The following is a 24,935-nucleotide window of genomic DNA, read 5'->3' as shown; positions in this document are numbered from 1 at the left end:
TTTATACCAATGAACACCCATACACATTCATTATCATCAGCAATTATATAAGAGAACACAATTGCACAGTATAAAGGGAGGGGCAACTCCCTGAACAATGAGTCTGCCCGAATAATATATTATACAATCTTTCAATGTTACAAAGCTTTACAAGTATACTTGGGGAACACCAAGTTTCATACTTAGCCAATTTTACATCAAGGCAACACCTCCGTGTGCCAACCAAAGTTCCTTGCCTGAGTTGGGTGGGCACGCCCTCACGCGAGCTGCCAACCACACTCCTCAACCGAACCTTGTATCTTCGTGCATGGCAGGCAACTCACCTGAGTCACTCGTTCACCCAACAACCGACGCCTTCACCCACGAGTCACCCGTGTTCACCAACCAAACGTTGGGCACTCTCGTCCAAGTTACACCCGTGTCGTTTTCTTCTGCCTGGCAGGTGCCCTCACCTGAGGCTTACCCGCGCTCTCACCCAAGACTGAGACCTATGCGTTTACCTCCGTGCAGCTACGCCTCTCCTTATTTGCTACGGCTTCACTTCTTAACTGCGCACTTCTCCTTGCTCGAGTTTGATGACCACAAGTTTGATGTCCAAATGAATCATGCCTTCGTTGTATTTGTATGAGTGGAAGGGCAAGTCGAGCTGCCCAAGCCAACTCGTCCTCCACATGTTTGAACGCCCCTACGTATCGCAAATCATCCATTATGTCTGTCGGCCTTTGCCAAGCTCATAGGTCGGCTTGTGGGTTGAGCCATCGCTCCCCACACTATAAAACTCCTTCGCTCGTCCTCTAATGCGCATTACAACCCTTATTACTTCGCACATTTTGGTCATGAGCTTCGCACTTCATGTTTTCTCGCTCGTTTGCCAACAAGCCTTTTCGCACATCGGGTGGGCGTGCCAAGAACCACAGGTCCTTACAATATCAATGTTACCATATAAGACCTGAGCGAGCCCCTCTTCACCACTCCGTCTAATGCATATATACCACGTGCACCGCAGAGAAAATGACCGTGTAATGCATATATACCACATGCACTGCAGAGAAGAGACCGCCAAAGAAATGCAGAAGACTCGAGCGAGAGTAATGGATAAAGCCAAAGACAATTCTTGAATCTCTCAAACCCCTCAACGACCAAAGATCGAAAGGAGAGACCGTCGAATAGACTACCATAGAGATACTAATGTTATCACAGAAGACTTGAGCGAGAGTAATGTATAAAGTCAAAGCCAATTATTGAATATCGCAGACCCCGAAGATCGAAAGAAGATACTGCCGAAAAAACACAGAAGATCTAAGCGAGAGTAATGTATAAAGCCAAAGCCAATTCTAGAAATGTCTCAGACCCCTCAACAACCTAAGATTGAAAGAGGAGACCACCGAAGAAACGCAGAAGATCCAATTCCTTACCGAATAAACGCAGAAGATCCAATTCCTTACCGAAGAAACGCAGAAGACCCAAGCAAGGTTGAAGAAACCGAGCAAAGGCTGCAGAAGACCCGAGTGAGGCTGAAGAAACTAAGTAGAGGCCGCAGAAGACCTGAGTGAGGCTGAAGAAACTGAGCAGAAGACTGAGTGACGTCGCAGAAGACTCAAGCAAGGCCGCAAAAGACCCGAGTCTGGGTTACCGTTGTAATTGAAATCTAGTTCATCTCTTTGGAATTAAGAACCGAGCAGAGGCCGTAGAAGACCTGAGCAAGGCCGAAGAAACTGGGCAGAAGACCGAGCGAGGTCGCAGCAGACACAAGTCTAGGTTACTGGTGCAATTGAAATCTACTTCGTCCCTTTAGACTTCAGAAACCGAGTAAAATATGATGTAAAAATATATATTATAATGTAAAAATTACAATGATATATATGTAGTTTAATTGTTAATGTTTTGGGTCTTTTTATAGTATTCTCTAGTTGATTTTGTTATGGGAAATTTTTTTGGATGGCGAGGTTCAACTTTGTGATTTGCACATTTCAAATGTCCCAATAATGTGATCTACACATTTCAATACACATTTCAAGTGTCCCAATAATTTTTTAAAATGTTAGATTTATCGAACCTCAAGAAAAGAGAGTCTAATTGTCATTCTTCAAAATATTGTTTCTGTGATCAAGGAGCAGGGAAAGAAGTGTTCCAAGTTCGCTATAGTTGAGTTGGCTTAGTAAGTCAAGGAGATTGGAGGTGTGGCTGATGATAGGGAATTGAGAGCGGATGTGGGCAAGAGTCGGGCAATCTAAAACGAAGTTCCTTTCATCTTCCACCTTCTTAGTATCACAAATATGACAAATCCTATCGTCCCAGGGAGTCTTGGGAGTAGATAACTGCCCGGTCTCACTCCGAAGCTCATGAGAGTTAGTTCTAATCCTAGCAATGTTCATTTTCTTCTTGGTGCTAGTCAACATAGAGAGATAATTCTGGTTATCAAGGGTGGGGTTAATCACCTCCTTATAGTACCTTAGCTTCCTTTTACCCTCCAGCTCCTTAGCATCCCACATCTTGTTCTTAAAACTAGAGGTAATAGTATCTTTGATATTGTCCTTGCTTTCCATGATGATCTCCTCCTTGATCCCCCAAAGGTTGAGCCAAGACTGAGCATCTCGATGCCACCCGCGCTTGAGGTGCAGGTGAGGGTTTTGACTAAAGTTAGAAGCAATTTTTGGAAGCCTCTTGGATTCCATATTGTGAAGCCTCTTCTTATACATCAGATATCTAAACATAGCCGCACTTTCAATGGGGGACAGACCAACTTCGATCAAGAGGATAGGATAGGGAGTATTTCCCTTGATCTTGAGGTTATAAGTTATGAATTGGTTTTGGATCATCTCAATCTTTCTCCATGACTCCCTAGATATACTACCCCCCCAAACTTTACATCCGTATAAGATAACAAGGGTGATGAGAGTCTCAAAGAGTAAAGGAACCTTTTTTTACTCCAAATGTAAAAATCAACTAATTTACAATCGTTTTCAAACTCATAATAAACTTTCCAACCTCCAATAATAATTATTTTCATAAAAATATTAAAATAAAAATATATTAAATTCGTCATATTAAAACATCATCTAGAATTAAAAACTTAAATTTTTTAAAAATAATATAAATTTTAAATTAAATATTAAAATATTAAAATTAAATTAAAAAATCATAATATAATATAATAATAATAATATTATTATTATTCATAAAAATATTAAAATAAAATTACATTAAATTCATCTCATCAAAACATAATCTAATCTAAAATGTAAAAAAAAATTTAGTAAACAAAAATCAACAATATATTTTTTTATTTTAATGTAAAAAATTTTATTTAATATGTCTTTTGTAAACGTGTACGCGAATCACGTGCTCTTTCTTCATACCATCAAAATGTTGATATCCCAAGTTACAGTGACTAGTGACTGAACACTATCTAAAAAATAATTCAACAAAAAAAAAAAATCTAGAGCTTAATATAATCATCAACATTTTACAAAATTGTACCCAAACAAAGAGCCAAAAATCTCTCATATATATTTTTAAGTATATCACAAACAAATAAAAATGATCATGAAGGAGTTCCCATTCTATTATTAACAAGTCTTAACATTAAATATTAAATGTAAAGCCTATTGAATCTTTTATGTGTGATTTTGAAATTATATATATATGCTCATAGGAAGTTAAATATTACATCAATGCATAACACTCTTGTTATTTACAACTTCATAAGAACTTTGAATGAGTTGTTCAGAGTTTAAAAAAAAAAAACAAACAAAAACAAAAACAAAAACAACAGAATCTTCACAAATGTGGTTTATGTATCTACTGCATATAAACTTAAAAAAAAAAACAAAAAAACAAAAAAACAAAAAAACAAAAACAAAAACAACAGAAGCTTCACAAATGTGGTTTATGTATCTATTGCATATAAACTTTGTTTAGAGTTAAATAGCAATACCATAATTTTAATTTAGAGTTTAAGAGTAATACCATAACTTTAATTATTTTAAATTTATTAATAAATTTAGTGGTAGAACTAAAAAAAAGTATTAGATGATTTTTTTTACAAAAGTGAAATTATGAAATAGCAAAGTGGAAAAGAGAATTTAGTTCCTTAACAAATAAATATGTAATATGTGATGTATTTGTTTATTTTGATTAGCAAAAAAATTTCAAATCTATAGTTGAGTTTAGAAATAGATATGGATATGTTTCACTTCTAAAAACCAAGTTAAATAGAAAGAAGGTGTTTTTTTGAATAATAATTAAACTACCTAAATTTTATTAACGATTTAGGTGGATATTCGTGGCCACCCACCTATTCTATTTGGTTCACAATATAGTTTCTTATTAGTTTCCCATTTTTCAACAAAGTTTTCTATTTTGGCAAGTTTTCTATTTTTGGAAATTTTCAGGTCCTTAAATTCCACAGTCATTTTGAGGCAAATGAGCAAACAAAAGTTTGTAGTTGGAAGTTGTTATCCTCGGATAGACCTTTCTAATGGGCTATTGTGTACGCCAAACAAATATCATATGTGAAAATTATGATCCTGGGAAGTTGGCATTCCAACTTACCCCATTAGGGCTCGTAAGCCTTTGGCGCTTTATCTCCTAAGGTTAGAGTTTTGGGTGTTTAGGGTTTCTCATTGTTTCTTCATGATAAAAATACCTTGGAGCCTCATTGTAACGCTGTTCAGGAGGCATGTGGTCGTAACATCTCTTCTCATAGATAAGCTACCACCATTCGAGCTAGCTTGTTATCTTCCAACATGTAAATAGTTCCAACATTTCTATTTATTAATTGAAGTTTAGTTCACTGTATCTATATGTTTTTGTTTTAAAACTCTATTTCATTGCATTCCTTCATAAATCTAGATCAATGATATCAGAGCAATATGTTCTTTCTCTGTTTTTTTGTCCATATCTTGAATGAGGTCAAGGCATAAGAAGTTGGGACTCAAACTGCTTCAACCCTTACAAGGCCAACCTCGTCAACCCTGACGACCTCTCATGGTGTAAGAAAAGAAATATGAGGGACCAGGAGATCCTATCAAATCATTGTTTGAAGAATCTCTTGAGTGACAAAGGAACGATATGATGGATAAATATTCCCAGATCCTTCGGCAAATACCAATAGGCGACACATATTCATACAACAACCACTTCGGCGGCATCGCCCCCTTTAAGGTACAATTTAATTTTGATATTCCTATATTTGAAGGCCAAATAGATGCAAATGCTCTATATAAATGGTTAAATCTGCTAGAAAGATATTTTTGGGTCCATATTTTTTTGATAGATAAAAGATTACTATAATATTACTATCCCTAAAATTAGACGTACTCCAAATGGTGGAAAATGATAATTAACAACATAAACGGAGTGGAGTTGAGTTCAAAGCTTGCACTACACCAAAATTGATTGGAAGAGAATGGTAAGAGATTTTCCATAAGAATTGTGTCAACCATCTTTTTAGATATCAACTATTTTGAAATCATTTAGAAGGATAATAAGGTGGAAAGAATATAGTTCACATCAACCAAGTCTAAAATTTATTGATTTGGATGAATAAACAAGGCAATTGCGGATTGATAGCTATTTCTATTGTACGTGTGAATCAATATCTTGATACTATCTACGAGTGAGGTATAGATAATATTCTTCGAGGTCATATAAACATAGCCACTGGCCTACAATACCATGGTGTAACTATCAGAGTCGATAGTAATTCTAATTGATGCTTGTAAAATTTCTCAAATAACCCTTTATTATAATTGTGGTTGAGGGTATTGAGTTGGACCTCGTAATTTAATGACAACGGGAAAAATTTATATTATTAATATCTACATGCTATGAAAATAGTTAGTTTTAGTTGGCAGCAACAAGGAATAGTTGTTGGTTAAGAATGTAATAGCATATTTGCATTCGATGTTCATAAAAAAAATATTATTAAGTGTTTGAATAATGTTAGTTATGATTCAGTACAACTACTATAGAATAACTATATCCTTTCGTTGCATTATTTTCTTAGGGGAATTAATGGAAAGCTAGCTTAATGTTTTGGAAATATTTTGGAAATATTAAATAGAGATATGTATTATATGAAAAAAAAAAAAAAAAGTGGAAGAAGTATATGTATATATGTGTATTAAAAATAGTTATTATGCATTTGGAACATGTGTTTTCTGCATGAAAAGAATGGCTATTAAATTAGTTTTCTTTTGGAAAAAGAAATTTAAGAATGGTTATTAAGTTAGTTTTCTTTTGGAAAAAGAAATATGTATTTAAATGTACGAAAATAATAATTGATTGTGATAGTTTCTTGAAAAAGAAACATGTATTTGCATACATGGAAAAATAGCCATTGCGTTAGAATTTTTAAAAAAATATGTATTTACATATGTAAGAAAGACTCTAACTATTATGCTTTTGAAAAGACATGTATTTACATATGCATGAAAAGAATGACTAATGTGTTAGATTTGTTGAAAAGAATATGTAATTATTTCTTTTAGTTTCTTGAAAACAAAACATGTGCTTATATGCACCTAGATAATAATTATTTTGTTTGATATGCACAAAACAATAGCCATCATATTAGTTTTGTTAAAGAAAATATGTGTTTATATACATAAAAATATTATCTATTGTGTTATTGTGGTTGAAAAGAAAAAGTGTTTGTATGGACAAAAGGATGGCTAATGTATTAGATTTTTTGAGAAAGAATTTGTGATCACATGCAAAAGAATGATAGCTATGGTGTTAGCTTCTTTTGGGAAAAGAATAATTGTGGTGTTGGATTGTTGAAAAGAAACATGTAGTTTCCATGTATGAAAAATATCAATTGTGGAAGTAGGTATTTATATGCATAAAAGAATAATTATTATGCATTTGAAACATGTGTTTGTTTGCTACTAAGTTAGTTTTCTTTTGGGAAAATAAATATGTATATAAATGTACGAAAATAATAGTTGATTGTGATAGTTTCTTGAAAAAGAAACATGTATTTGCATACATGGAAAAATAGCCATTGGGTTAGAATTCTTTAAAAAATATGTATTTACATATGTAAGAAAGACTCTAACTATTATGATTTTGAAAAGACATGTACTTACATATTTATGAAAAGAATGACTAATGTGTTAGTTTTGTTGAAAAGAATAAGTAATTATTTCTTTTAGTTTCTTGAAAACAAAACATGTGCTTATATGCACCTAGATAATAATTATTTTGCTTGATATGCACAAAACAATAGCCATCATATTAGTTTTCTTAAAGAAAATATGTGTTTATATACATAAAAAGATTATCCATTGTGTTAGTGTGGTTGAAAAGAACAAGTGTTTGTATGGACAAAAGGATGGCTAATGTATTAGGATTTTTGAGAAAGAATTTGTGATCATATGCAAAAGAATGATAGCTATGATGTTAGCTTCTTTTGGGAAAAGAATAATTGTGGTGTTGGATTTCTTGAAAAGAAACATGTAGTTTCCATGTATGAAGAATATCAATTGTGGAAGTCGGTATTTATATGCATAAAAGAATAATTATTATGCATTTGAAACATGTGTTTGCATGCTACTAAGTTAGTTTTCTTTTGGGAAAATAAATATGTATTTAAATGTACGAAAATTATAGTTGATTGTGATAGTCTCTTGAAAAAGAAACATGTATTTGCATGCATCGAAAAATAGCCTTTGGGTTAGAATTATTAAAAAGAATATGTATTTACATATGCAATAAAGAATAACTATTATGCTTTTGAAAGGAAATACATATTTTCATATGCATGGAAATAATGACTAATGTGTTAGACTTCTTGAAAAAAATATGTAATTATTTTTTTAGTTTCTTGAAAAAGAACATGTGCTTATATGCACCTAGATAATAATAATTTTGCTTGAGATGCACAAAACAATAGCCATGATATTAGTTTTCTTAAAGAAAATATGTGTTTATATACATAAAAGGATTAAGTATTGTGTTAGTGCGGTTGAAAATAACAAGTGTTTGTATGGACAAAAGGATGGCTAATGTATTAGATTTTCTGAGAAAGAATTTGTGATTATATGCAAAAGAATGATAGCTATGGTGTTAGCTTCTTTTGGGAAAAGAATAATTGTGGTGTTGCATTTCTTGAAAAGAAATGTGTAGTCAAAAGCAGGTTCTAACTCTGAGCCAGAACCCAAAAAGGAGAAAAAAATCATTGATGTAGAACCTGGCGTTTTCACCACAAGGTCAAGCAAAGTGAGCTCAAAGATCTATATGAAGGTGAGCATCTCTTCCACTCACAAATGGGGGTGAAGGGTGCTCTGTTGTGGTTCATTGTTAATAGTGGGATTCAAAATAACCTCATCTAAGCAGAGGTTGTTAAGCGGTTGGGCTTGCTGACCACACCACACTCACAACCATAGACCATCGAGTGGCTCCACCAAGGGAGAGACCTATGCATAAGTCAACAATGTCGCGTTCCCTACAACATCAAGCCTTTCACGAATGAGGTATTGTGTGATGTTGCTCCCCTGGTTCGAAACGTCGATGAAAAAGAATCCTTATGCGATGGATCCAGAAGATAATCTAAACCAACCATACTCGTGGAGGCGTCATGTTATTTATGATTCCAGGCCTCATACTATTATTATTACTTTAGACAGAAAGTTATATAGGATACTGGAGGTGGCTCCAAATGCTCCCATTTCTTTGATCTATGATAATAAATGCAACAATATCATCTCCCATACTAGGAAATTTGTTTTCTTCCTTATTTTCTCTTAATGTAAGGGGAAGATTATGACCACATCCATGGCCTTCATAAAGTGTTCCTATACGTAATAGAAGCAAGTGGATAAGGTCGTGGAAGAGTACAGGGACATCTTCTCCTCACCCACGGGGGTACCTTTGCACTATCAGGTCAAGCATCTAATCAATCTGACTCCCAGAGCACCTCTACCTAATGGGCCAATCTACCACCACTCTCTTCTGGAAAACAAGGATATCAAGCGGTAGATCTAAGAGTTGCTATAAAAAGGGCATATCCAACCAAGTTCCTCACCTTATGGGATCCCAATTATACTTGTACATAATAAGGATGGAAGCTAAAGGATTTACATTGATTATCGGGCTCTGAATAAAATCACAATCAGGAACATATACATGATTCCACGGATTGATGACCATCTTGACTAGCTCAAGGGGGCTAAGTACTTCATCAAGATTGATTTGAATTCCAACTATCACCAAGTTCCAATAGAACCCATGGATGTATTGAAGGTCACCTTCAAGTCCAAGGAGGGTCTCTTTGAGTGGTTGGTCATGCCCTTTGTTTTGACGTGTGCCCTCACAACTTTTATGAGGATGATGGATGACATTTTGCAACTTTTCACCAAATCATTCTTGGTTGTATATCTAGATGATATCCTCATCTTCAATAAGAGTTGGCAAGGGCACTTGCAACATATTCGACATGTCCTTCACATTTTGTCGTAGCACAAGTTATGTGCTAAACTAGAGAAATGCTCCTTTAACATTGATCAGGTCCAATATATGGGCTACATAATTTATGAGCAAGGTGTGAATGTGGATCCAACTAAGATCTAAGTCATTCATGATTGGTTGGCCTTGACGACTCTAGTAGAGCTTCATAACTTCTTAGGCCTTGCTAATTTCTATCTAAGATTCATGTTGGGGTTCTTTCATATCACTTGGATGTTAAGTCAAGTTAGCAAGGGCGAAGCAAAAGTAAAGTTTTTTTGGTCTGAGTCACAAGATAAGGCATTTATTGAATTGAAATATCACCTTTACTTTGCACCAGTCTTCACCTTACCAAACCTGCGATAACCATTCGAGATTGAGACAGATGCCTCCAAATATGCTATTGTTGCATTCCTCACTTAGCAAGGGCATCCAATGACCTATCACAGTGAGACACTCTCTAATATTGTCTGAATATACACCACCTATGATGGGGAAATGTATTCTATAATGCAGGCTTGCCAACAATGGAAACATTATATTCTAATGAAGGTGACAGTCATCCACAAAGTTCATCTACCTCTTCAATTTATGCAGACATAGGGGAAGTTACAAAATGGTCACCATCATAAATGGTTGACATATTTGCAACAATTCAATTTGAAAATTAAATACAAGAAGGGGAGCACCAATCACGACGCAATATGCTTCAATCAACCCCCGACTGTGGCACTGACATAGTTCTCAACTCCTGTGGGCACGATACCTTTAGGTCGTTGCAACTATATGACAATGACTCAAAATTCATTGCCACCTACAAGATGCTAATGACTGGAAATCCACTTCCAGACTCCAAAATTTAGGACAATCACATCACAATATGCTTCAGTTTACCCCTGATTGTGCCACTGAACATAGTTCTCAACTCTTGTGGGCATGATACCTTTGGGTTGTCGCAACTATATGACAATGACTCTAAATTCATTGCCACCTACAAAATGTTGATGATTGGAATTCCAGTTCCAAACTTCCAACTTTAGGATGGATTCTTGTGCTATTTGGGACACCTTTTTGTTCCTTCAAGTGAGTTTGACAAGATGATTTAGGAGGCACATTACAGTTGGGTCACATGAAAATTTAGTTTGGAGAAGACAATGGTAGTATTGTAAAAGTATTTTTATTGGACAAAACTCTGATAGGATGTTGACAAGTATATTAGATCATGCACTGCCTATGTCATTGTCAAACCAACCATTAAGAAGCAAGGCCTATACAACCCTCTTCCTACTCCTAATTGATCTTGATAATCCATCTCGATGGACCACATGTCTTTATCTATAAGTTTTCGTGGATATTCCATTGGACAGTTCATCACAACGGATCTAATAATATTATATTAAAAATATGAGATTCTACGCTATTACAATTTTATTAAACTTTAAGTTCTTTATATTTAACTGTAATTAGTGGATGGATGTGAATGGAAATTATGCAGAAAAATAGAGAATGAAAAAATAATCTCTCGCACACACATAAGACACAATATATGTTCTCTGGGAAACCCTTTCGAGAGAAAACCCAACTGGAAGGTGAGGTTGCTTCGCTCTCTTTCTCTGTCTGGAAATATCGCTGCAGGTACAAAGAAGTAATGCATGTGGCCTGTGGGCTACTATAGTGCACAAATACTTTCTGTGTGCTCTGCCTCTTATCTCTTCTGGCTATCTTTTCTCATCTATGGAACAAAATTCTCTCGAAAGAATGGAACGTCTCTTCCTCATAGTGGCCTAGTTATAACACAACCTAATAGCCTACTAGTGGTTAATTTTGACTACATCAACTCTTAATTAGAGTTACAATATAGACTCTTCTATAGTCTTTTACATCTTAATCACATGTCTAGCCCCTTTTCCATGAATAATTGGGGCTGACGCAACATCCTCCCGAACTATAATTGTGAAAAAAAGAAGGTCAAATTATGAGTGGCATATTGTTTGCATACAGGCTCTGATTAACACGCTTCTTACATTTTTGGAAAGATATCTTTCCGTACAATAGCATGACATTGTGCTGCACTTAACTAGACAAATTTTATCCACGAAAACATTTTTTGATCCCTCAAAACGCTCCAAGAAGGTTTCAGACCCCATTTTGCCAAACTGGGTCCCACCTGTAAAAATGGTCCCCTGAGATGATTCCTCCACTTTTTCCACCCCAAATGCATCGATATGTATGAAAAAAAATTACAATGATCCAATAATGATGATACGTCCCCATTTTTGGAGGCTTTTGGTCCCCAAAATCTTCTACTGAATGAGGTGAGGAAATTTTTCCTCCACCTTGTCTCTAGTCTACCATTTAGCTTTGCCTGGAATTTGTCCCTTCAATCCAATCATCCAAATGTCATGATGCCCTTGTCTTGTGGTTCTGGACCTCTTCTGATGTGTCTTCTTTCAACTCTGCATGAGCCTCTGGTGCCAAATCCTCTAGATAAGGTAAGACTTATTCCTCGTCCTCATCTAGCATGGAAGGCTCATAGAGTTTCAAATTCTCTACATTCACTATAGAAATTCCCACTGTAGATCACCTGATAATGCAATATACTAAAGCAAAATACAAGATCTACTTCTACAACAAAATTGCGGAAGCTTAATCGAATATGAGCAAGATCAAATAGAACACATATAACTGAGAATGAGAAATCAATCACACATGAACACAGAAGAATAACCCGGGGAAAGCCTCAGCCTAAAACCCCAATCTCTGTATTATCATACAAGTGGAAATATGTTCAGATTACAAAAAGAATCAGCTCACAAGCTATCCTGCTCTCTCTGCAATCAAACTGTTGCTCATAGACAGTCAAAGGCTTCTCATAAACCTTCTCCTCTGCCCTCCAAGCCTCCTATTTCCTTGCGTAGTTTCTCCTGGGGTCCAATGTTGCCACCTGTGTGAATTGGCCTCTCACACTGCTCACTAAACTCAGAAGTAATTGCGCAATCCTGAAGGAGATAATTCCTTCTGCATGGATGAGTTTCCTATATAAGAAAAATCCTCCAACTGATAGTACATTATCCCTTCCTCTGATCTCAACTGGGTCTCTGACTAAACTGACATGCATGAGTTATTTATGAGAGAATATTCAGTTATCTGAAGTGCAACAGTTACATGCATGCATGCATTAACTAACTACACTCACAATCAGTTCCACAAACTATTGGAACTAATCTAACTGGAATTATCTCAGTTAACTGAGCTAACTAATTACAAATAAAAGTACAACTCATCCTGATATCCTTTAATCAAGGGATAACTTCCTCAATCAATGGAGAAATTGTTTCATGTCTTCACATAGACTTCATGTTTGATTTTCTACAACTAATTAACTCAATATGAATTAATTAATTATTTTACAAACAACTGCTAAGATCAAATTCGAATTTTAATTCTCAATTTTAGTTTAGGGACTAACTAAAATTGGAATCTATCCCGAAATGCTATTTATAGCGATGCTATTTTTAGCATTTCTATTTTATCATTCCTTTTTGCTATTTCCAACACAGGTACTTGAGATGCTATTTATAGCATTTATATTTTTAGCATTTCTTGTTTCTATTTTCAACATTCACAACTAAGTAAATGCGCACATATGGTGGTAAACTAAGTCGATATGCATTATATCCCACCTTTTCCAATATCTTAAAGGGACCATGCCTTAGAGCCTTGATTTTCTTACCAGGCCTCTGTAGCCTCTCTTTGTTCAATTGTAACCATACACTGTCTCCCACCTTGAATCTCTGTTCTATGTTGATCATGCCTAACCTTATACTTCTCCTGTGAATTTTGTAGTGTTTCTTGTACCCGTATATGGATCTTCTTGATCTTCTCTATAATTTTTTTAGCCCTCAAAGTATCTTCTATAAGATCTTCCCTTACTCCTCCTTGTTTCCCACATGCAATATCCAAAAGTGAAGGTGGAAAATATCCAAAACAAGTCTCAAATGGGGACTTTCCTATAGAAGTGTGGACTGCTTTGTTGTAAGAATGTTGTATATATACCAGATTTTCATCCCAAGTCTTCAAATGCTTTTGGTTGTATACCCTCAGAAGCTACACCAAAGTCTTGTTGACTACTTTTGTCTGCCAATATGTCTGTGGGTGGAATGTTGTATATCTCTTCAACTTTATGTTCATCTTCTCCCACAATGTATTCCAGAATGCACTAAGAAATATTGTATCCTTGTCTAAAATGATGCTCCTTTGTATCCCAAAGTGCACCAAGACCTGTCTAAAGAAAAAGTTTGATGCTTCTTGCCCACTGATGGCCTTTTTAGAGGGCATCAGAACACACATCTTGTTGAACATGTCAACCACCATAAATAAGTAGTCATGTCCCTTCCTAGTTATCGGTAAACCTCCCACAAATTCCATGGAAATTATTTCCCAAGGATGAATAGGTACAAGTAAGGGATGATATAGACCCTATTTCTTGTTGCTAGGCTTGTTGGTACAACAAATCATGCATCCACTTATAAACCTAGCTACCTGCTCTTGCATCTTGGGCCAATACACATACCCCTACAAGTTAGCCACGGTCTTCCCTGCACCAAACTTCCCTGCAACCTTGGAGGTGTGAGCCTCTCTAATTAGCTGCAAACGCTTAAATTTAGGAACACATAGCCTATCCATCTTGTAGAGTAACGCGTCTTGGAGATGGTATTCAACGATGTTGTCTCCATCGTGCACATGACTTTGACTATGCAATTGTTGATACACCTCCTTGAAGTCTTCATCTTCTAAATATACCTCTCTATATGCATTACGGGTGAATGGTTCCATGTGCATAAGAGTCCCCAAAGCTATAATATTTGATGTGGGTGGCCTTGAAAACATGTCAACCAACTTGTTTGTGCTTCCCTTCTTATACTTGATCACCAAATGAAATTGTTATAAAAACCCCATCCACTTGTAATGCCTGGTCTGTTGTAGCTTACTCTAGACCTACAAGTACTGTGATGATTGGTTATCAATGTGGATTATTGTCTCCTTTCCCATTAGATAGTGCTTCCACTTCTTCACATCTTGCACCATGGCATAGATCTCCTTGTCGTAGGTAGGGTAGTTAAGGATTTCCCCATGAAATACTTCATAATGGTAGCATACAGGCCTTCCTCCTGCATTAAGAAAACTCCCATAGCATACCCACTCGCATTTGTCTCCATTTCAAAGGATTACTGCAAGTTTGGCAATGCCAGAACTAATGCTTGGCTAATCTTCTTATTTAGCTCTTCGAAAGCCCTTTACTGACCTTTTCCACTTACAGTTATGGAATGGAGCATTGCTCCTATCGCTGAAAATGAGGCTATAAACTTCCTCAAGTATTGTGTTTCCCCAATGAAACTCCTTACCTTAGAAACATTAGTAGGCACAGGCCATTTCATGATGGCCTCCATCTTGGAAGGATCTATCTTCATTTCTCCTCCACCGATCACATGCCCCCGATACATCAAAGAATGTTGCGCAAACTCGCACCTCTTGAGATTTTCTAGAAGTTAGTGCTTCTTCAATGTTTCCAGCACTTGCGTCAAATGTGACATATGCTCCTCTCGGGTAGCACTATATACCAGTATATCAACCAAATAGGCACTAACAAGTGAATCTACAAAAGGGTGTAGTACATCATTGATTAATCTCATAAATGTAGTTGGTACATTACATAGGCCAAATGACATGACTAACCACTCATATAAACCTTGCATGGTCTTGAAGGTGGTCTTCCATGTATCTTCTTCTTTGACTCGAACCTGGTGATATCCACACTTCAAGTCCAACTTGGTGAAGCACTTTGCTTGCTACAACTGTGTTGTACTATGCAACAAACCCCCCATTTATATATAGTAATAGCTAATATTAGACATATAAGTGGGGATCCTTTTTATTTATTTATTTTAGTCTTTGAAAAAGAAATCCTAACTCTAAGAAATTGCCTTGAAAACTCTTAGAAAACAACCCAAGTTTATGATCGTCATCGCAAATCGCAAATCACATTTTTCCATGTTATAATCATAAACACCTTAAAGAAATTGCGATGTGCGATCAAGCCTCCCGCTGCGACATTCCTATCAAAGCGCCTTAACAATTCGCAATCACATTTCGCAGGAGTCGCAAATAAATAAGCCATGTCATTGTGTCATCCGTTAACGATTTGCGAAATGCAATATTGCAATATTCACAATCGCATTATAAATAGGCAATACTATATGACATCGTTTAAAAAGCTGCGATACGCGAATAAAACACCAAGCGTGGGAAGTAACTGTCTTTTAATATAATAATGAACGGTTTGACAGGGTAATTAATGTTTAGCGGCCCGAGGAGAGGTATTGATGTTTCAAGTTATGGTTAGTTAACGTTGAATATCTCATTCGAAATCCTCCCACGATTCAAAGTCATTTCATAAAATTTTCAGCCTTAATTACCCTATATCGTATGCGCTGAATATATCTCTTCCATTTTAGGCAAGCTACAAAAGACATGTCATTGCGGAAAGTGATGCAAAAACAGAAAAAACAAATCATTACAGAGTCCGAGCTATCATAAATGTCTCCTATATTCTCTGAGACGGTCTGCAGCGCTGATGGGGGAGAAACAGCTTGGGAGGTCGTATACAATAGGCTTGAGGATGAGCGTCCCAAGATTACTGTCACAAAAGCAATGACTGACTCAATAAAACCTTTGGGACTCCAATTCAAGGATGTTTCATGTTCTTTCCTTCACAGAATAGGAGTGACAACAAAAATCCTCCCATACACTGATATGATTAGGTGGGTGGTGGAAAACCTCACTATTGAAGATAGGAAATTCAGGAACTCGAGAATGGAACCCACGGGGTCATTCAAAGTGGAAGACTTGTAGCAAATGTATCATATACCTAACCCTCAGGACATATATGATAAATCATACATGGCCAACTTTGCAAAGAAGAATGAAGAACCTTTCAAGATGATCCAGGGCTAGAGGGTACTAGAGAACAAGTTCAAATTTGATAAAACAGGTATGTATCTTGTAGCCTCTTTGGTAAACCCCTACAACTATGTAGTTGCTATGTTATGTAGACTATACGGGTTACCTAATAATGCTAAGTTTTCCATAGAATGGATTCCTTTGATTGATGCCTGTGTCAATTCCCACATTATGAATTGGGCCACCATCCTATCTGATAACCTAGCCACTGTCATCACCAAATATCAACATAAGAGATCCTCCTCTCTAGAGAACCTTCCTCCATTCTATTTTAGTGCCTACATTATGGATGCCATCTGTTTCTACACTAAATTTCCAATCATGGGTTGGAAATGGACCTTGCAAGACCCCTACCCTATCCATCTCAGCCATAAACAAATTTGGGAATCCCATTATATACCCCATTTTTATAAAATATGCCATGTTGTTATTTTGCCATTGCATCAATTAATTTTCAATAAGAAAGCCCCCAGGTTTTCCAAAGAAGCCACTACAGACCTTCTTGCAGTCGGAAAATATTTTTTTGAAGAATGGTTTACATACATCAAGGTTTTTGGTAGTATAGTAGACCCACATGTCCTCCCTTTGTATGTCTCTGATAAATTATTAGCAAGAGAAATAGCCCACTAGACTGTGGGAAAAGGCTTGACCAAAGTCCTGAAAGAAAGCAAGAAGTTATTATGGCCATCTTTTCCTATTAGGTGTGGTTCCTTTTCATTAGCAAATTTTAACCACATAATAAAGGAGTTAGTAAGCTTGGAAAGCCTCAGGATCCATACTTTGCCCAAAAGGAAATTTGATCCAGACAAGATAGCATATAACATCACTACTGCAGTAAAGATCAAGCCTTATAACCATGAGGCTAATGATTTTGAAGACCTTTTACATTCGGTTCAATCCTTTGAACAATCATTCGAATGGGAAAGGACAAATCTGAGTCTTGAAGATTTTGAAAGCTTTCAGGAGTTCAAAAACAAAAGGCTCAAAATAATTCCGCCACATTTGTTAAAAATCGAGGACAAACCTACGCCCAGTGTGACTGTCAATAGCGAGGGACTTGATTCTTGCATAGAGTCTCAAGTAGATACAGGGAAGGCCCAAGACACCAAGAATACAACAGAATCCAGCAGGAAGTCAGCCGAAAAGAAGGGTATGAGTACCCCACCTAAAGATATCAGTTCTGAGATCAAAAGCAACAGTTTGGAGTAGGAGTGGGATCAATTCAATAAGAAACTACAAGACACTCCTAAGACAACAGATGCCCAGGAAACTATGGAGTATAAAACTCCTCTGCATGTTCAGAAAAACACAGAGTCTGAACCGATGGACGAGCAAGCGACGACATCTTAGCAGACTGAAATCATTCCTACTCTGCCCACAATGGAAATTGTCTTAAAGATGACTGAAATCTCTCCTCTTGATGTGTTCTACAACCCACTACACAAGGCTATAGTAAGGAGACAGAGGAAAAGGATAAGGATAGAAACACCAGAGCTCCAACCTGGGAATGAGCCGATAGACATAGTTTGGAAGGACATCCCTTCCAACATAGCTGAAAAATTGACTAGATTGTCATAGTTTACAGGAGCGTATGCAACTGCCACCATGGAAAAATCTATCGAGATATTTGTTTTGTTGAAGGAAAAAGAAGAGAAGATTGCACAACTCGAGCAACATCTTGAAACAGAGAAAGCAAGTGTGAACATGCAGGCAGCTGAGCAGCTAGCCCAATCACAACAGAGCATGGAGGTGCTAAAGATAAGCCATGAAGCAGACATATCGGCCAAAAACATGCAACTCCAAGACTTGCAGCAAGCCATCAAAAGATATAAGGATGTTCCTACTGTCAAGGAATTCATCAAAGAGGCGCTACAGATAAATTCTCTCTTTTTTTTCCAAGGAAAAAGCATAATTTTCATTAAGAAAGTTAAGAGAACTACATGTTGTGTGCCAGCATTGTATTATGCTATCTTTAATAGCTGATGATTGTTCTGTGATACTTTAAATATTACAAATTCCTTCAATAAAATGAAGGTCCAAAAACTATGTACAGACTATTTGTGGACTGTGCATATAATAAACTCGAATACTAAATAAAACAGAGAGACCCCAAAAAATGAATTGATGCAAGCAATCAATCCCTGATATCTACTCCCCCCTCTATATACGACTTGTGATAGACCTGGAAGAATTCACCATTCTTGTATTCCTGTATAATCCATTGTCCTCTGGTCAGCTACGCGACCTCTTTGGAAAGAAAGTCAGCGACTTCATTCCTTTCCCTGAAAATGTGATAGTAGACAAAAGATTCAAACTATGATTTAAGACCAATAGTTTCATCCAGCAAATCTCTAAGTGTGTGCATGTGACAGTGATAAGATCCATTAATCCAGTTTATGATGAGTTGAGAGTCCCCAAAAATTTGTATTGAGGGGCACTGTTTTTCCAGGGCGAAAATCAGAAGGTGTCTGAGACTGTTGAGCTCGACATGGTTGTTTGTGCCCCTCCCTAGCCCCACTTTCAGTTTGTAATGAGCTGCCTCTGACAGGTGAAGAATGGCCCCACCCCCACAGCCTTCGGCGTTTGCAGAACCATCAAAGTAAGCCCAAGGTTGATTCTTATCAATAGTTTCAGGGATAATAATTCCCCGGGGGGGGGGGGGGGGTGTCTTTGTCTTCAGGAAGAGAGTTGTAGATGGCTAGGATATTATTGCACAGAGCAGCACCCAAGATGTTTTTGTCCTGAAAAATTTTGGAATTCCTGGTTATCCACATACCCCAGCAGATGATAGGCGGAAAATTCTTTTGTCTCATGTTTGCATTTTTATTCAACCAAGTCTCCCAGGCTTCTGTGATATTACTACCAGTCCACTGGCAGGGGAGATTTTTCCCCTGGGTAGTAGAGTTCTAGATTTCAATTGAAACAGGACAGTGAAGGAAGAGATGGTCTGTGTCTTCAGAGGCAGAGTTGCAGAGGCTGCATCTAGATGGCCCATAGATGTTGCGTTTTTCCAGATTGCAGTCAGTGGGAATCTTGTTGGAGAGGATAGCCCAAAAGAGGAGCCTCAATTTGTGAGGGGCTTTCAGCTTCCAGAGAGAATTCCACCACCATCTTAGAGGACCAGTGGCAAGAGTTTCCATAATGGAGTCAAAACCTGCTTTGGGGGAGTAATTTCCTGTGGCTGCCTTAGCCCAAATAAGCATGTCCTCTCTTTCTGTGATCTTAACATTTGCTTCCTCTAGGCCACCTATAAAACCAGCCCAGTCCACCCTCCATCTGTCACTGATCCCCAAGGTGTTGAAATCCTTCCAATGGTTGTGAGGGGCTTCCTCCATAACCACCTCATGAATATGAGACAGGAGGGTGTGGCCAGTTTCCCTAAGTTCCATTCTCATGTCTTGTGGGAGGATGTGAACATTCCTACTGTCAGCCCAGGGATCAGCCCCAATTCTGATTTGAGTACTGTTTCCCACCTGCCAAGCCAGTCCAGATTTTATGATGTTCATTGAGCGTATGATTGTCTTCCAGATGATTGAGCCCCCAGAATGGTGGTGTTGTGTGCTACAGATCCAGTTAGTAGGGGAGAGAGGAAAGATAGACTTGTTGTAGATAACTTCGGTCCATAGGCTATTTGATGAGATAATTTGCTAGACCAATTTAGCACCCAAAGCTTTTGCGAAATCTTGAGGCTCCTTTAGGCCCCAGCCGCCCCACTTCTTAGGCTTTGCTATCTGATCCCAGTTAACCCATGCGAAGACTTTTCCATCGTCTTTGCCCCACCAAAGAAACCTTCGACAAATCTGTTTGATTCTGTGGAGGATGCCTTTGGGAATCCAGGCGAGAGACATCCAATAGACCGGAATAGCCTCTAGAACTGATTTGATGAGGGTGAGTCTCCCAGCCCTGGAGAGCCATCTCTATTGCCAGATATTTATGCGTCCTTCAATCTTTGCAATCAACCAAGCCCAGTCAGTAATGTAGTATCCATTGGGTTTGAGACAAAAACCCAGATATCTTAGACCAGCATCCAAGTCATTTTGCACAAAGGTAAAGTGTTGGGAGGCAAAGTGTTGCTCGTTAGGAAGGCAGGAGCAGAAGGTAATCGTTGATTTTGAAGAGTTCGGCTCCATTCCTGTAGCTTTGCAAAATAAAGTTAAAATAGTCTTGAATGTAGTGGAGTCACTAAGGGACCCATTTAGAAAAATAAGAATATCATCAACAAAGAGAAGGTGAGAAATGGTAGTCCTGTCACTGATCCTGACACCCCTTAGCGAGCCATTGTTCCTTGCTGCCAAGATGAGTCTGCTGAGGCCTTCCATTACCAGGAGAAACAAGAGAGGGGAGAGCGGGCAGCCTTGGTGGAGCCCTCTTTCAGCATGAAAAAAATTTAAGGCAAGAGACTCCAGAGAAACAACAACCCACCCACTTGATGAACTAATGGGGGAAGCCAATATGGGTTAGAATAAGCTGAAGGTAAGTCTAGCTAACTTTGTCGAAGGCTTTTGACAGGTCAATTTTCAGTATGGTAGATTTTAACGAATCGGATTTGATTGAGTGGAGCAATTCCTATGTAGTGCCAATAGCTTCCTCGATGTGACGATGGCTTAGGAAGGCAAATTGTTCTTTGGAAATCATTCTTGAGAGGATGGGTTTAATGCGGAGGGCAATGATTTTGGAAAAAATCTTATAGATGCTATTGCAGAGAGAGATGGGTCTGAAATCATCAAAGGATAGGGGGTTGTCCACCTTGGGGATGAGGGCTAGGAAGGTAGAGTTAAAAGCCTCTGGCATAATCCCTGAAGTTCGGCAGTCTTCTGCAGCAAGTAGAATGTCTTGACCGATGAGCTCAAAAAAAGCAGTGAAAAATTCAATTGGCCAACCATCCGGCCTTGGACTTTTGTCTTTGCCCATGCTTTTAAGGGTCGCCTCTAGTTCAGCAAGTGTGATAGGGGCATTAAGAATCTCCTTGTCCTCTTCCTCGACGAAAAGGGGGATTGCCTCTGAGACTCTTAGAATCTCCGCTATGTTAGCTTCCCTGGGCCTCTTGTAGATGTCTGAGAAATGACGAACGCCCAGATTCGCTAACTGTGCGAAGGAGTTGGCTTCCCTTCCAATTAGACTCCAAATGGTGTTGATTTTCTTTCTGCCTCTGGAAAATTGTTGAAAGAACTTGGTTTTTTTGTCTCCCCCTTTTAGCCAGGTAGCCCTACTCTTTAGCCTCCAAGTCTCTTCAGTTCTTTGGAGAATTTTAATTTTTTCCTTTTCCATCTTGACCAAGTGTTCCTTGGAGTCGAAGGAAGAGTAGCTCGACAAGCCCCGGGAATCTAGGAAGCCCAATTCGGCCTCAATTTTGGCCAGATCCTTTTCCTCCTCCAGTTTTTTGTTCTTTATCCAGGCTATTGTTGCTTGTTTAAGCTGATTCAAATTTTGGATAATGACAGAACCTGGAGATAGTCCCTCTTCCCTGTTGAAGTGTGTCCAGTTCTTTGAAACCAGGTCTTGGAAACTAGCATCCCCAATCCAAACAACATTGAATTTGAAAGGGGAACTTGGCTTCTTAGCCTCATCTTCCAGATCCAGAAAAATGGGGGAGTGGTCAGAGCAACCTCCCGTACCAACCCAGTGTCTAATGCGCCCAAGTCCGTTGAGGAGATTGGGTCTGATGAGGAAGCGGTCAAGTCGACAGGTTAGTGCATGGACCCCAATACGACGATTAATCCAGGTGGGAATCTTGCGGGCCACCTCAAGGCTGAGAAGCTCATTGTCATCCAGTAGTTTTTCAAAATAACCAGTAAGGGTGTCCGATTGAGCTCTGTGTCCCTAGGATTCAGCCAACCCCAAAGAAAAGTTTAGGTCTCCCCCTATAATAATGTCATTCGACCGCATGAATTCCTGTTGGAGGAGACTGTCCCAGAAAGCTTCCCGATGATGGCAAGGCCCATAGATGTTTAAGAGTCTCAGAGAGATGAGGGGTGAATTTGAGATGATATCCGCACCCAGAAAGCCATGCCCGCCCCAAGCATTGCAGATTTTGACAGTGCGATTGTTAAACCCCAGAGCGAGTCTGCTCGAACGACCTTTGGCATCCAGGTAGAAAAAACTCCAGTCAGGCATAAAAGAATTTAGGGTATTGTGGATCGACAGGCCATCCCCCAGAGTTTCTTGGAGCATAATGAAATCCAGTTATGAGAGTTACAGAGTCTTTTTAAGGCCAGTTTTTTGTCGGGGTTGGCCAGTCCCCTACAGTTAAAGGAGAAGCCTTTCATAGGAACACTAGGGCAGGGTACCCCTTTTCTCTAAGGACCTGGTCAATGGGGGCTTGGATGCCGGAGGCCACCTCAAAATTGGCTCCCTTGATGGCTTTAGAAATGCTGGATTGTCTGCCTCAAGGGGCTTTCGGGAGAGGGGGGAAGGGGGTCATCCTCCAATCCATAGGCATGGAGGGAAGGGGGGATGGACTGCAGATTGTATCGATGGGAAGAGCCAGAGGGCGAGGCCCCGAGGGTATCATTAGAAGGGAGGAGGCTGAGAGTACAGGTGGAGGGAAGGGAAGGGAGAGGGGCATAATTCACCGGGCAAATAATTTGACTCGGCTTGGGGATGGGAGTAAATACATTCGAGGTAACCAGACTAGGATTAGTGACATCAATAAAATTAACAGATGGAGAAACAGAGAGTGGAGGAGAGGAGGTACCCGTGAGTCCTACGCCTTCTTTGGAGCGAGCCCTGGTGCTCGGTGCCGCAGAGTGTAAGGAGACGGGCCCTAGGAGGCTGGAAGGATTAGGAGGCCATCTGTTGGTAGCCCTAGACAGTCTAGACTGCATATCTGAGATCTCAGCCATTCCCAAGTCCGTTTTAGTGGAAGTCGCTACTACCTTGATTGGAGGGGATGGTATGAGCCTATGACTAAGGGGCATTCCTTGTAGAGATGGCCAACCTCATGGCATTTCCGGCACCTGAAGGGGATACCCTCGTAATCCAACTCCTGCCAACTCATAGTAGAACCCAAATGGAACCGATAACTCTCCACCAGGCTGTCCCTGGTGTCCAAGTGAACTAAGATACGGGCCATCGCCAGAATACCAATATCCATGTAGGACCTGTCATGGTCGAGGTAGGTACCCAGGTCATCTCCGATAATCCTGAAGATTTCCTCTGACCATAACTGAAGCGGGAGGCTGGGCAAACGGACCCATATCGGCCCAGCACCTAAACTTTCCTTTTCGGGGTCGAAGAGAGTAGACCATCGTTTTAGGAGTACTGGGGTCATTTCTATATGCCAGTACCGGGTGATTATCCAATTCACATCCTCGGGCTCATCGAAAATGAGAGTAAACCATCCGTGGGAGAGTGCCAGCACTGCGGGGAGTTGAGGAAGAACATTCCCTCACACCTCCATGGTCCATTTCTTTAGTTGTCCTGGAGTGTAGTTTCGACCGTGGACACGTCTGACCAGGACCGTATTCTCTGTAAGGGTTGCCTTGTCCATGCCGATGCCTTCGCCGAAAACCAGTGATCTCCCTTGTTCCCGGGGTTTTAGAGTGCTTAGAAGATTTTTCTTTGGGAACCCTAGGGTTTGGGTGGTCTGGCTCGGGAGTGACTTCTCTGCCCGGGCTGAGCTCAGGGTCTGAAACCCTTGTTACTTCACCGTCTGGCTCATTATTGATAATGCCTTCAAAGTACCTGGAGGGTTGGGGATTTTCCTTATATTCGCCTACCTGCGAGAAAGCCTGTGAAAAATTTGAAAGTTTGTGCTGGAAATCAGGGCCGTAGAGTTCTCTGTGAAGCTCGACTGTTCCAAGGAGCGGTTCGTCTTGAAACCCTTGGTAGGGGCCTTCGCCGACTTGTATAGCTTCAGTGGCCTGGGGCTGGCTGTTCCAAGCAAGGAGTTCGGTTGGAGATGGAATAGAAAGAAAGGGGGTGGAAGAGCCTTCAGTGGGGTTTATAAAACCCTCATAGACTGTAACTCTCGATTGAGAGATCTCCAATCCAAACAAAGAAGTTTCCATATCTGCTAGACCGTAACTGACTTGGAAGATATTCAATATTCTAAATTCTCTCTTATTAAAACCACAAGAACAATTTTTCCAAAATATGTCACATATTCCTCCTTATCTGATCACTAGTGACCAACTAACAGATAAAGCGATTAACCAAAGAATTGAGTTTACTGATCTAAACACAAGAATCTCAAAATTCATTGAATGGAAAGAAATAGAAGAGGGAAGGAAAGCTAATCTGCCTGAGATCGAGGAGACACAAAAGGACATTATTTTCACGGATTGGGATGCAAGGATCAAATAAGCCAAACTAGTAGTGGCAAGAGCGGCCGGGGTGTCAAAGAACATAGTAAAGGCGGTAAACCACACTTTGTTTGCCACCAACTTGGTGAAGGAAGGCAACCCGAAAGAACTGCCCGATCTAAATGACTTGCATAAAATATGGAAGGAAAGAGCAGAAACTCA

At 38.9% G+C, this 24,935-nt stretch overlaps 1 protein-coding gene across 1 annotated transcript; it reads right to left on the bottom strand.

Annotated features, from left to right (window-relative positions):
- Positions 1-23,341: 23,341 nt before the first annotated feature.
- On the bottom strand, positions 23,342-23,740 carry LOC149225296 (uncharacterized). Its single transcript, XM_089379907.1, has one exon. The coding sequence runs from the start codon at positions 23,738-23,740 to the stop codon at positions 23,342-23,344; it is 399 nt and encodes a 132-aa protein (XP_089236033.1).
- Positions 23,741-24,935: the final 1,195 nt, after the last annotated feature.

The sequence above is a fragment of the Pinus tabuliformis genome, chromosome J, assembly GCF_031772625.1.
Source record: "Pinus tabuliformis cultivar Carrire ecotype Pingquan chromosome J, CPIR1, whole genome shotgun sequence".
In the NCBI taxonomy this organism is placed as follows: Eukaryota; Viridiplantae; Streptophyta; class Pinopsida; order Pinales; family Pinaceae; genus Pinus; species Pinus tabuliformis.
This window is presented reverse-complemented; position numbering and strand designations above follow the sequence as displayed.

Coding starts and splice junctions, on each gene's coding strand:
- LOC149225296 (XM_089379907.1), bottom strand. CDS start 23,740: ATGACCCCAGTACTCCTAAAACGATGGTCTACTCTCTTCGACCCCGAA.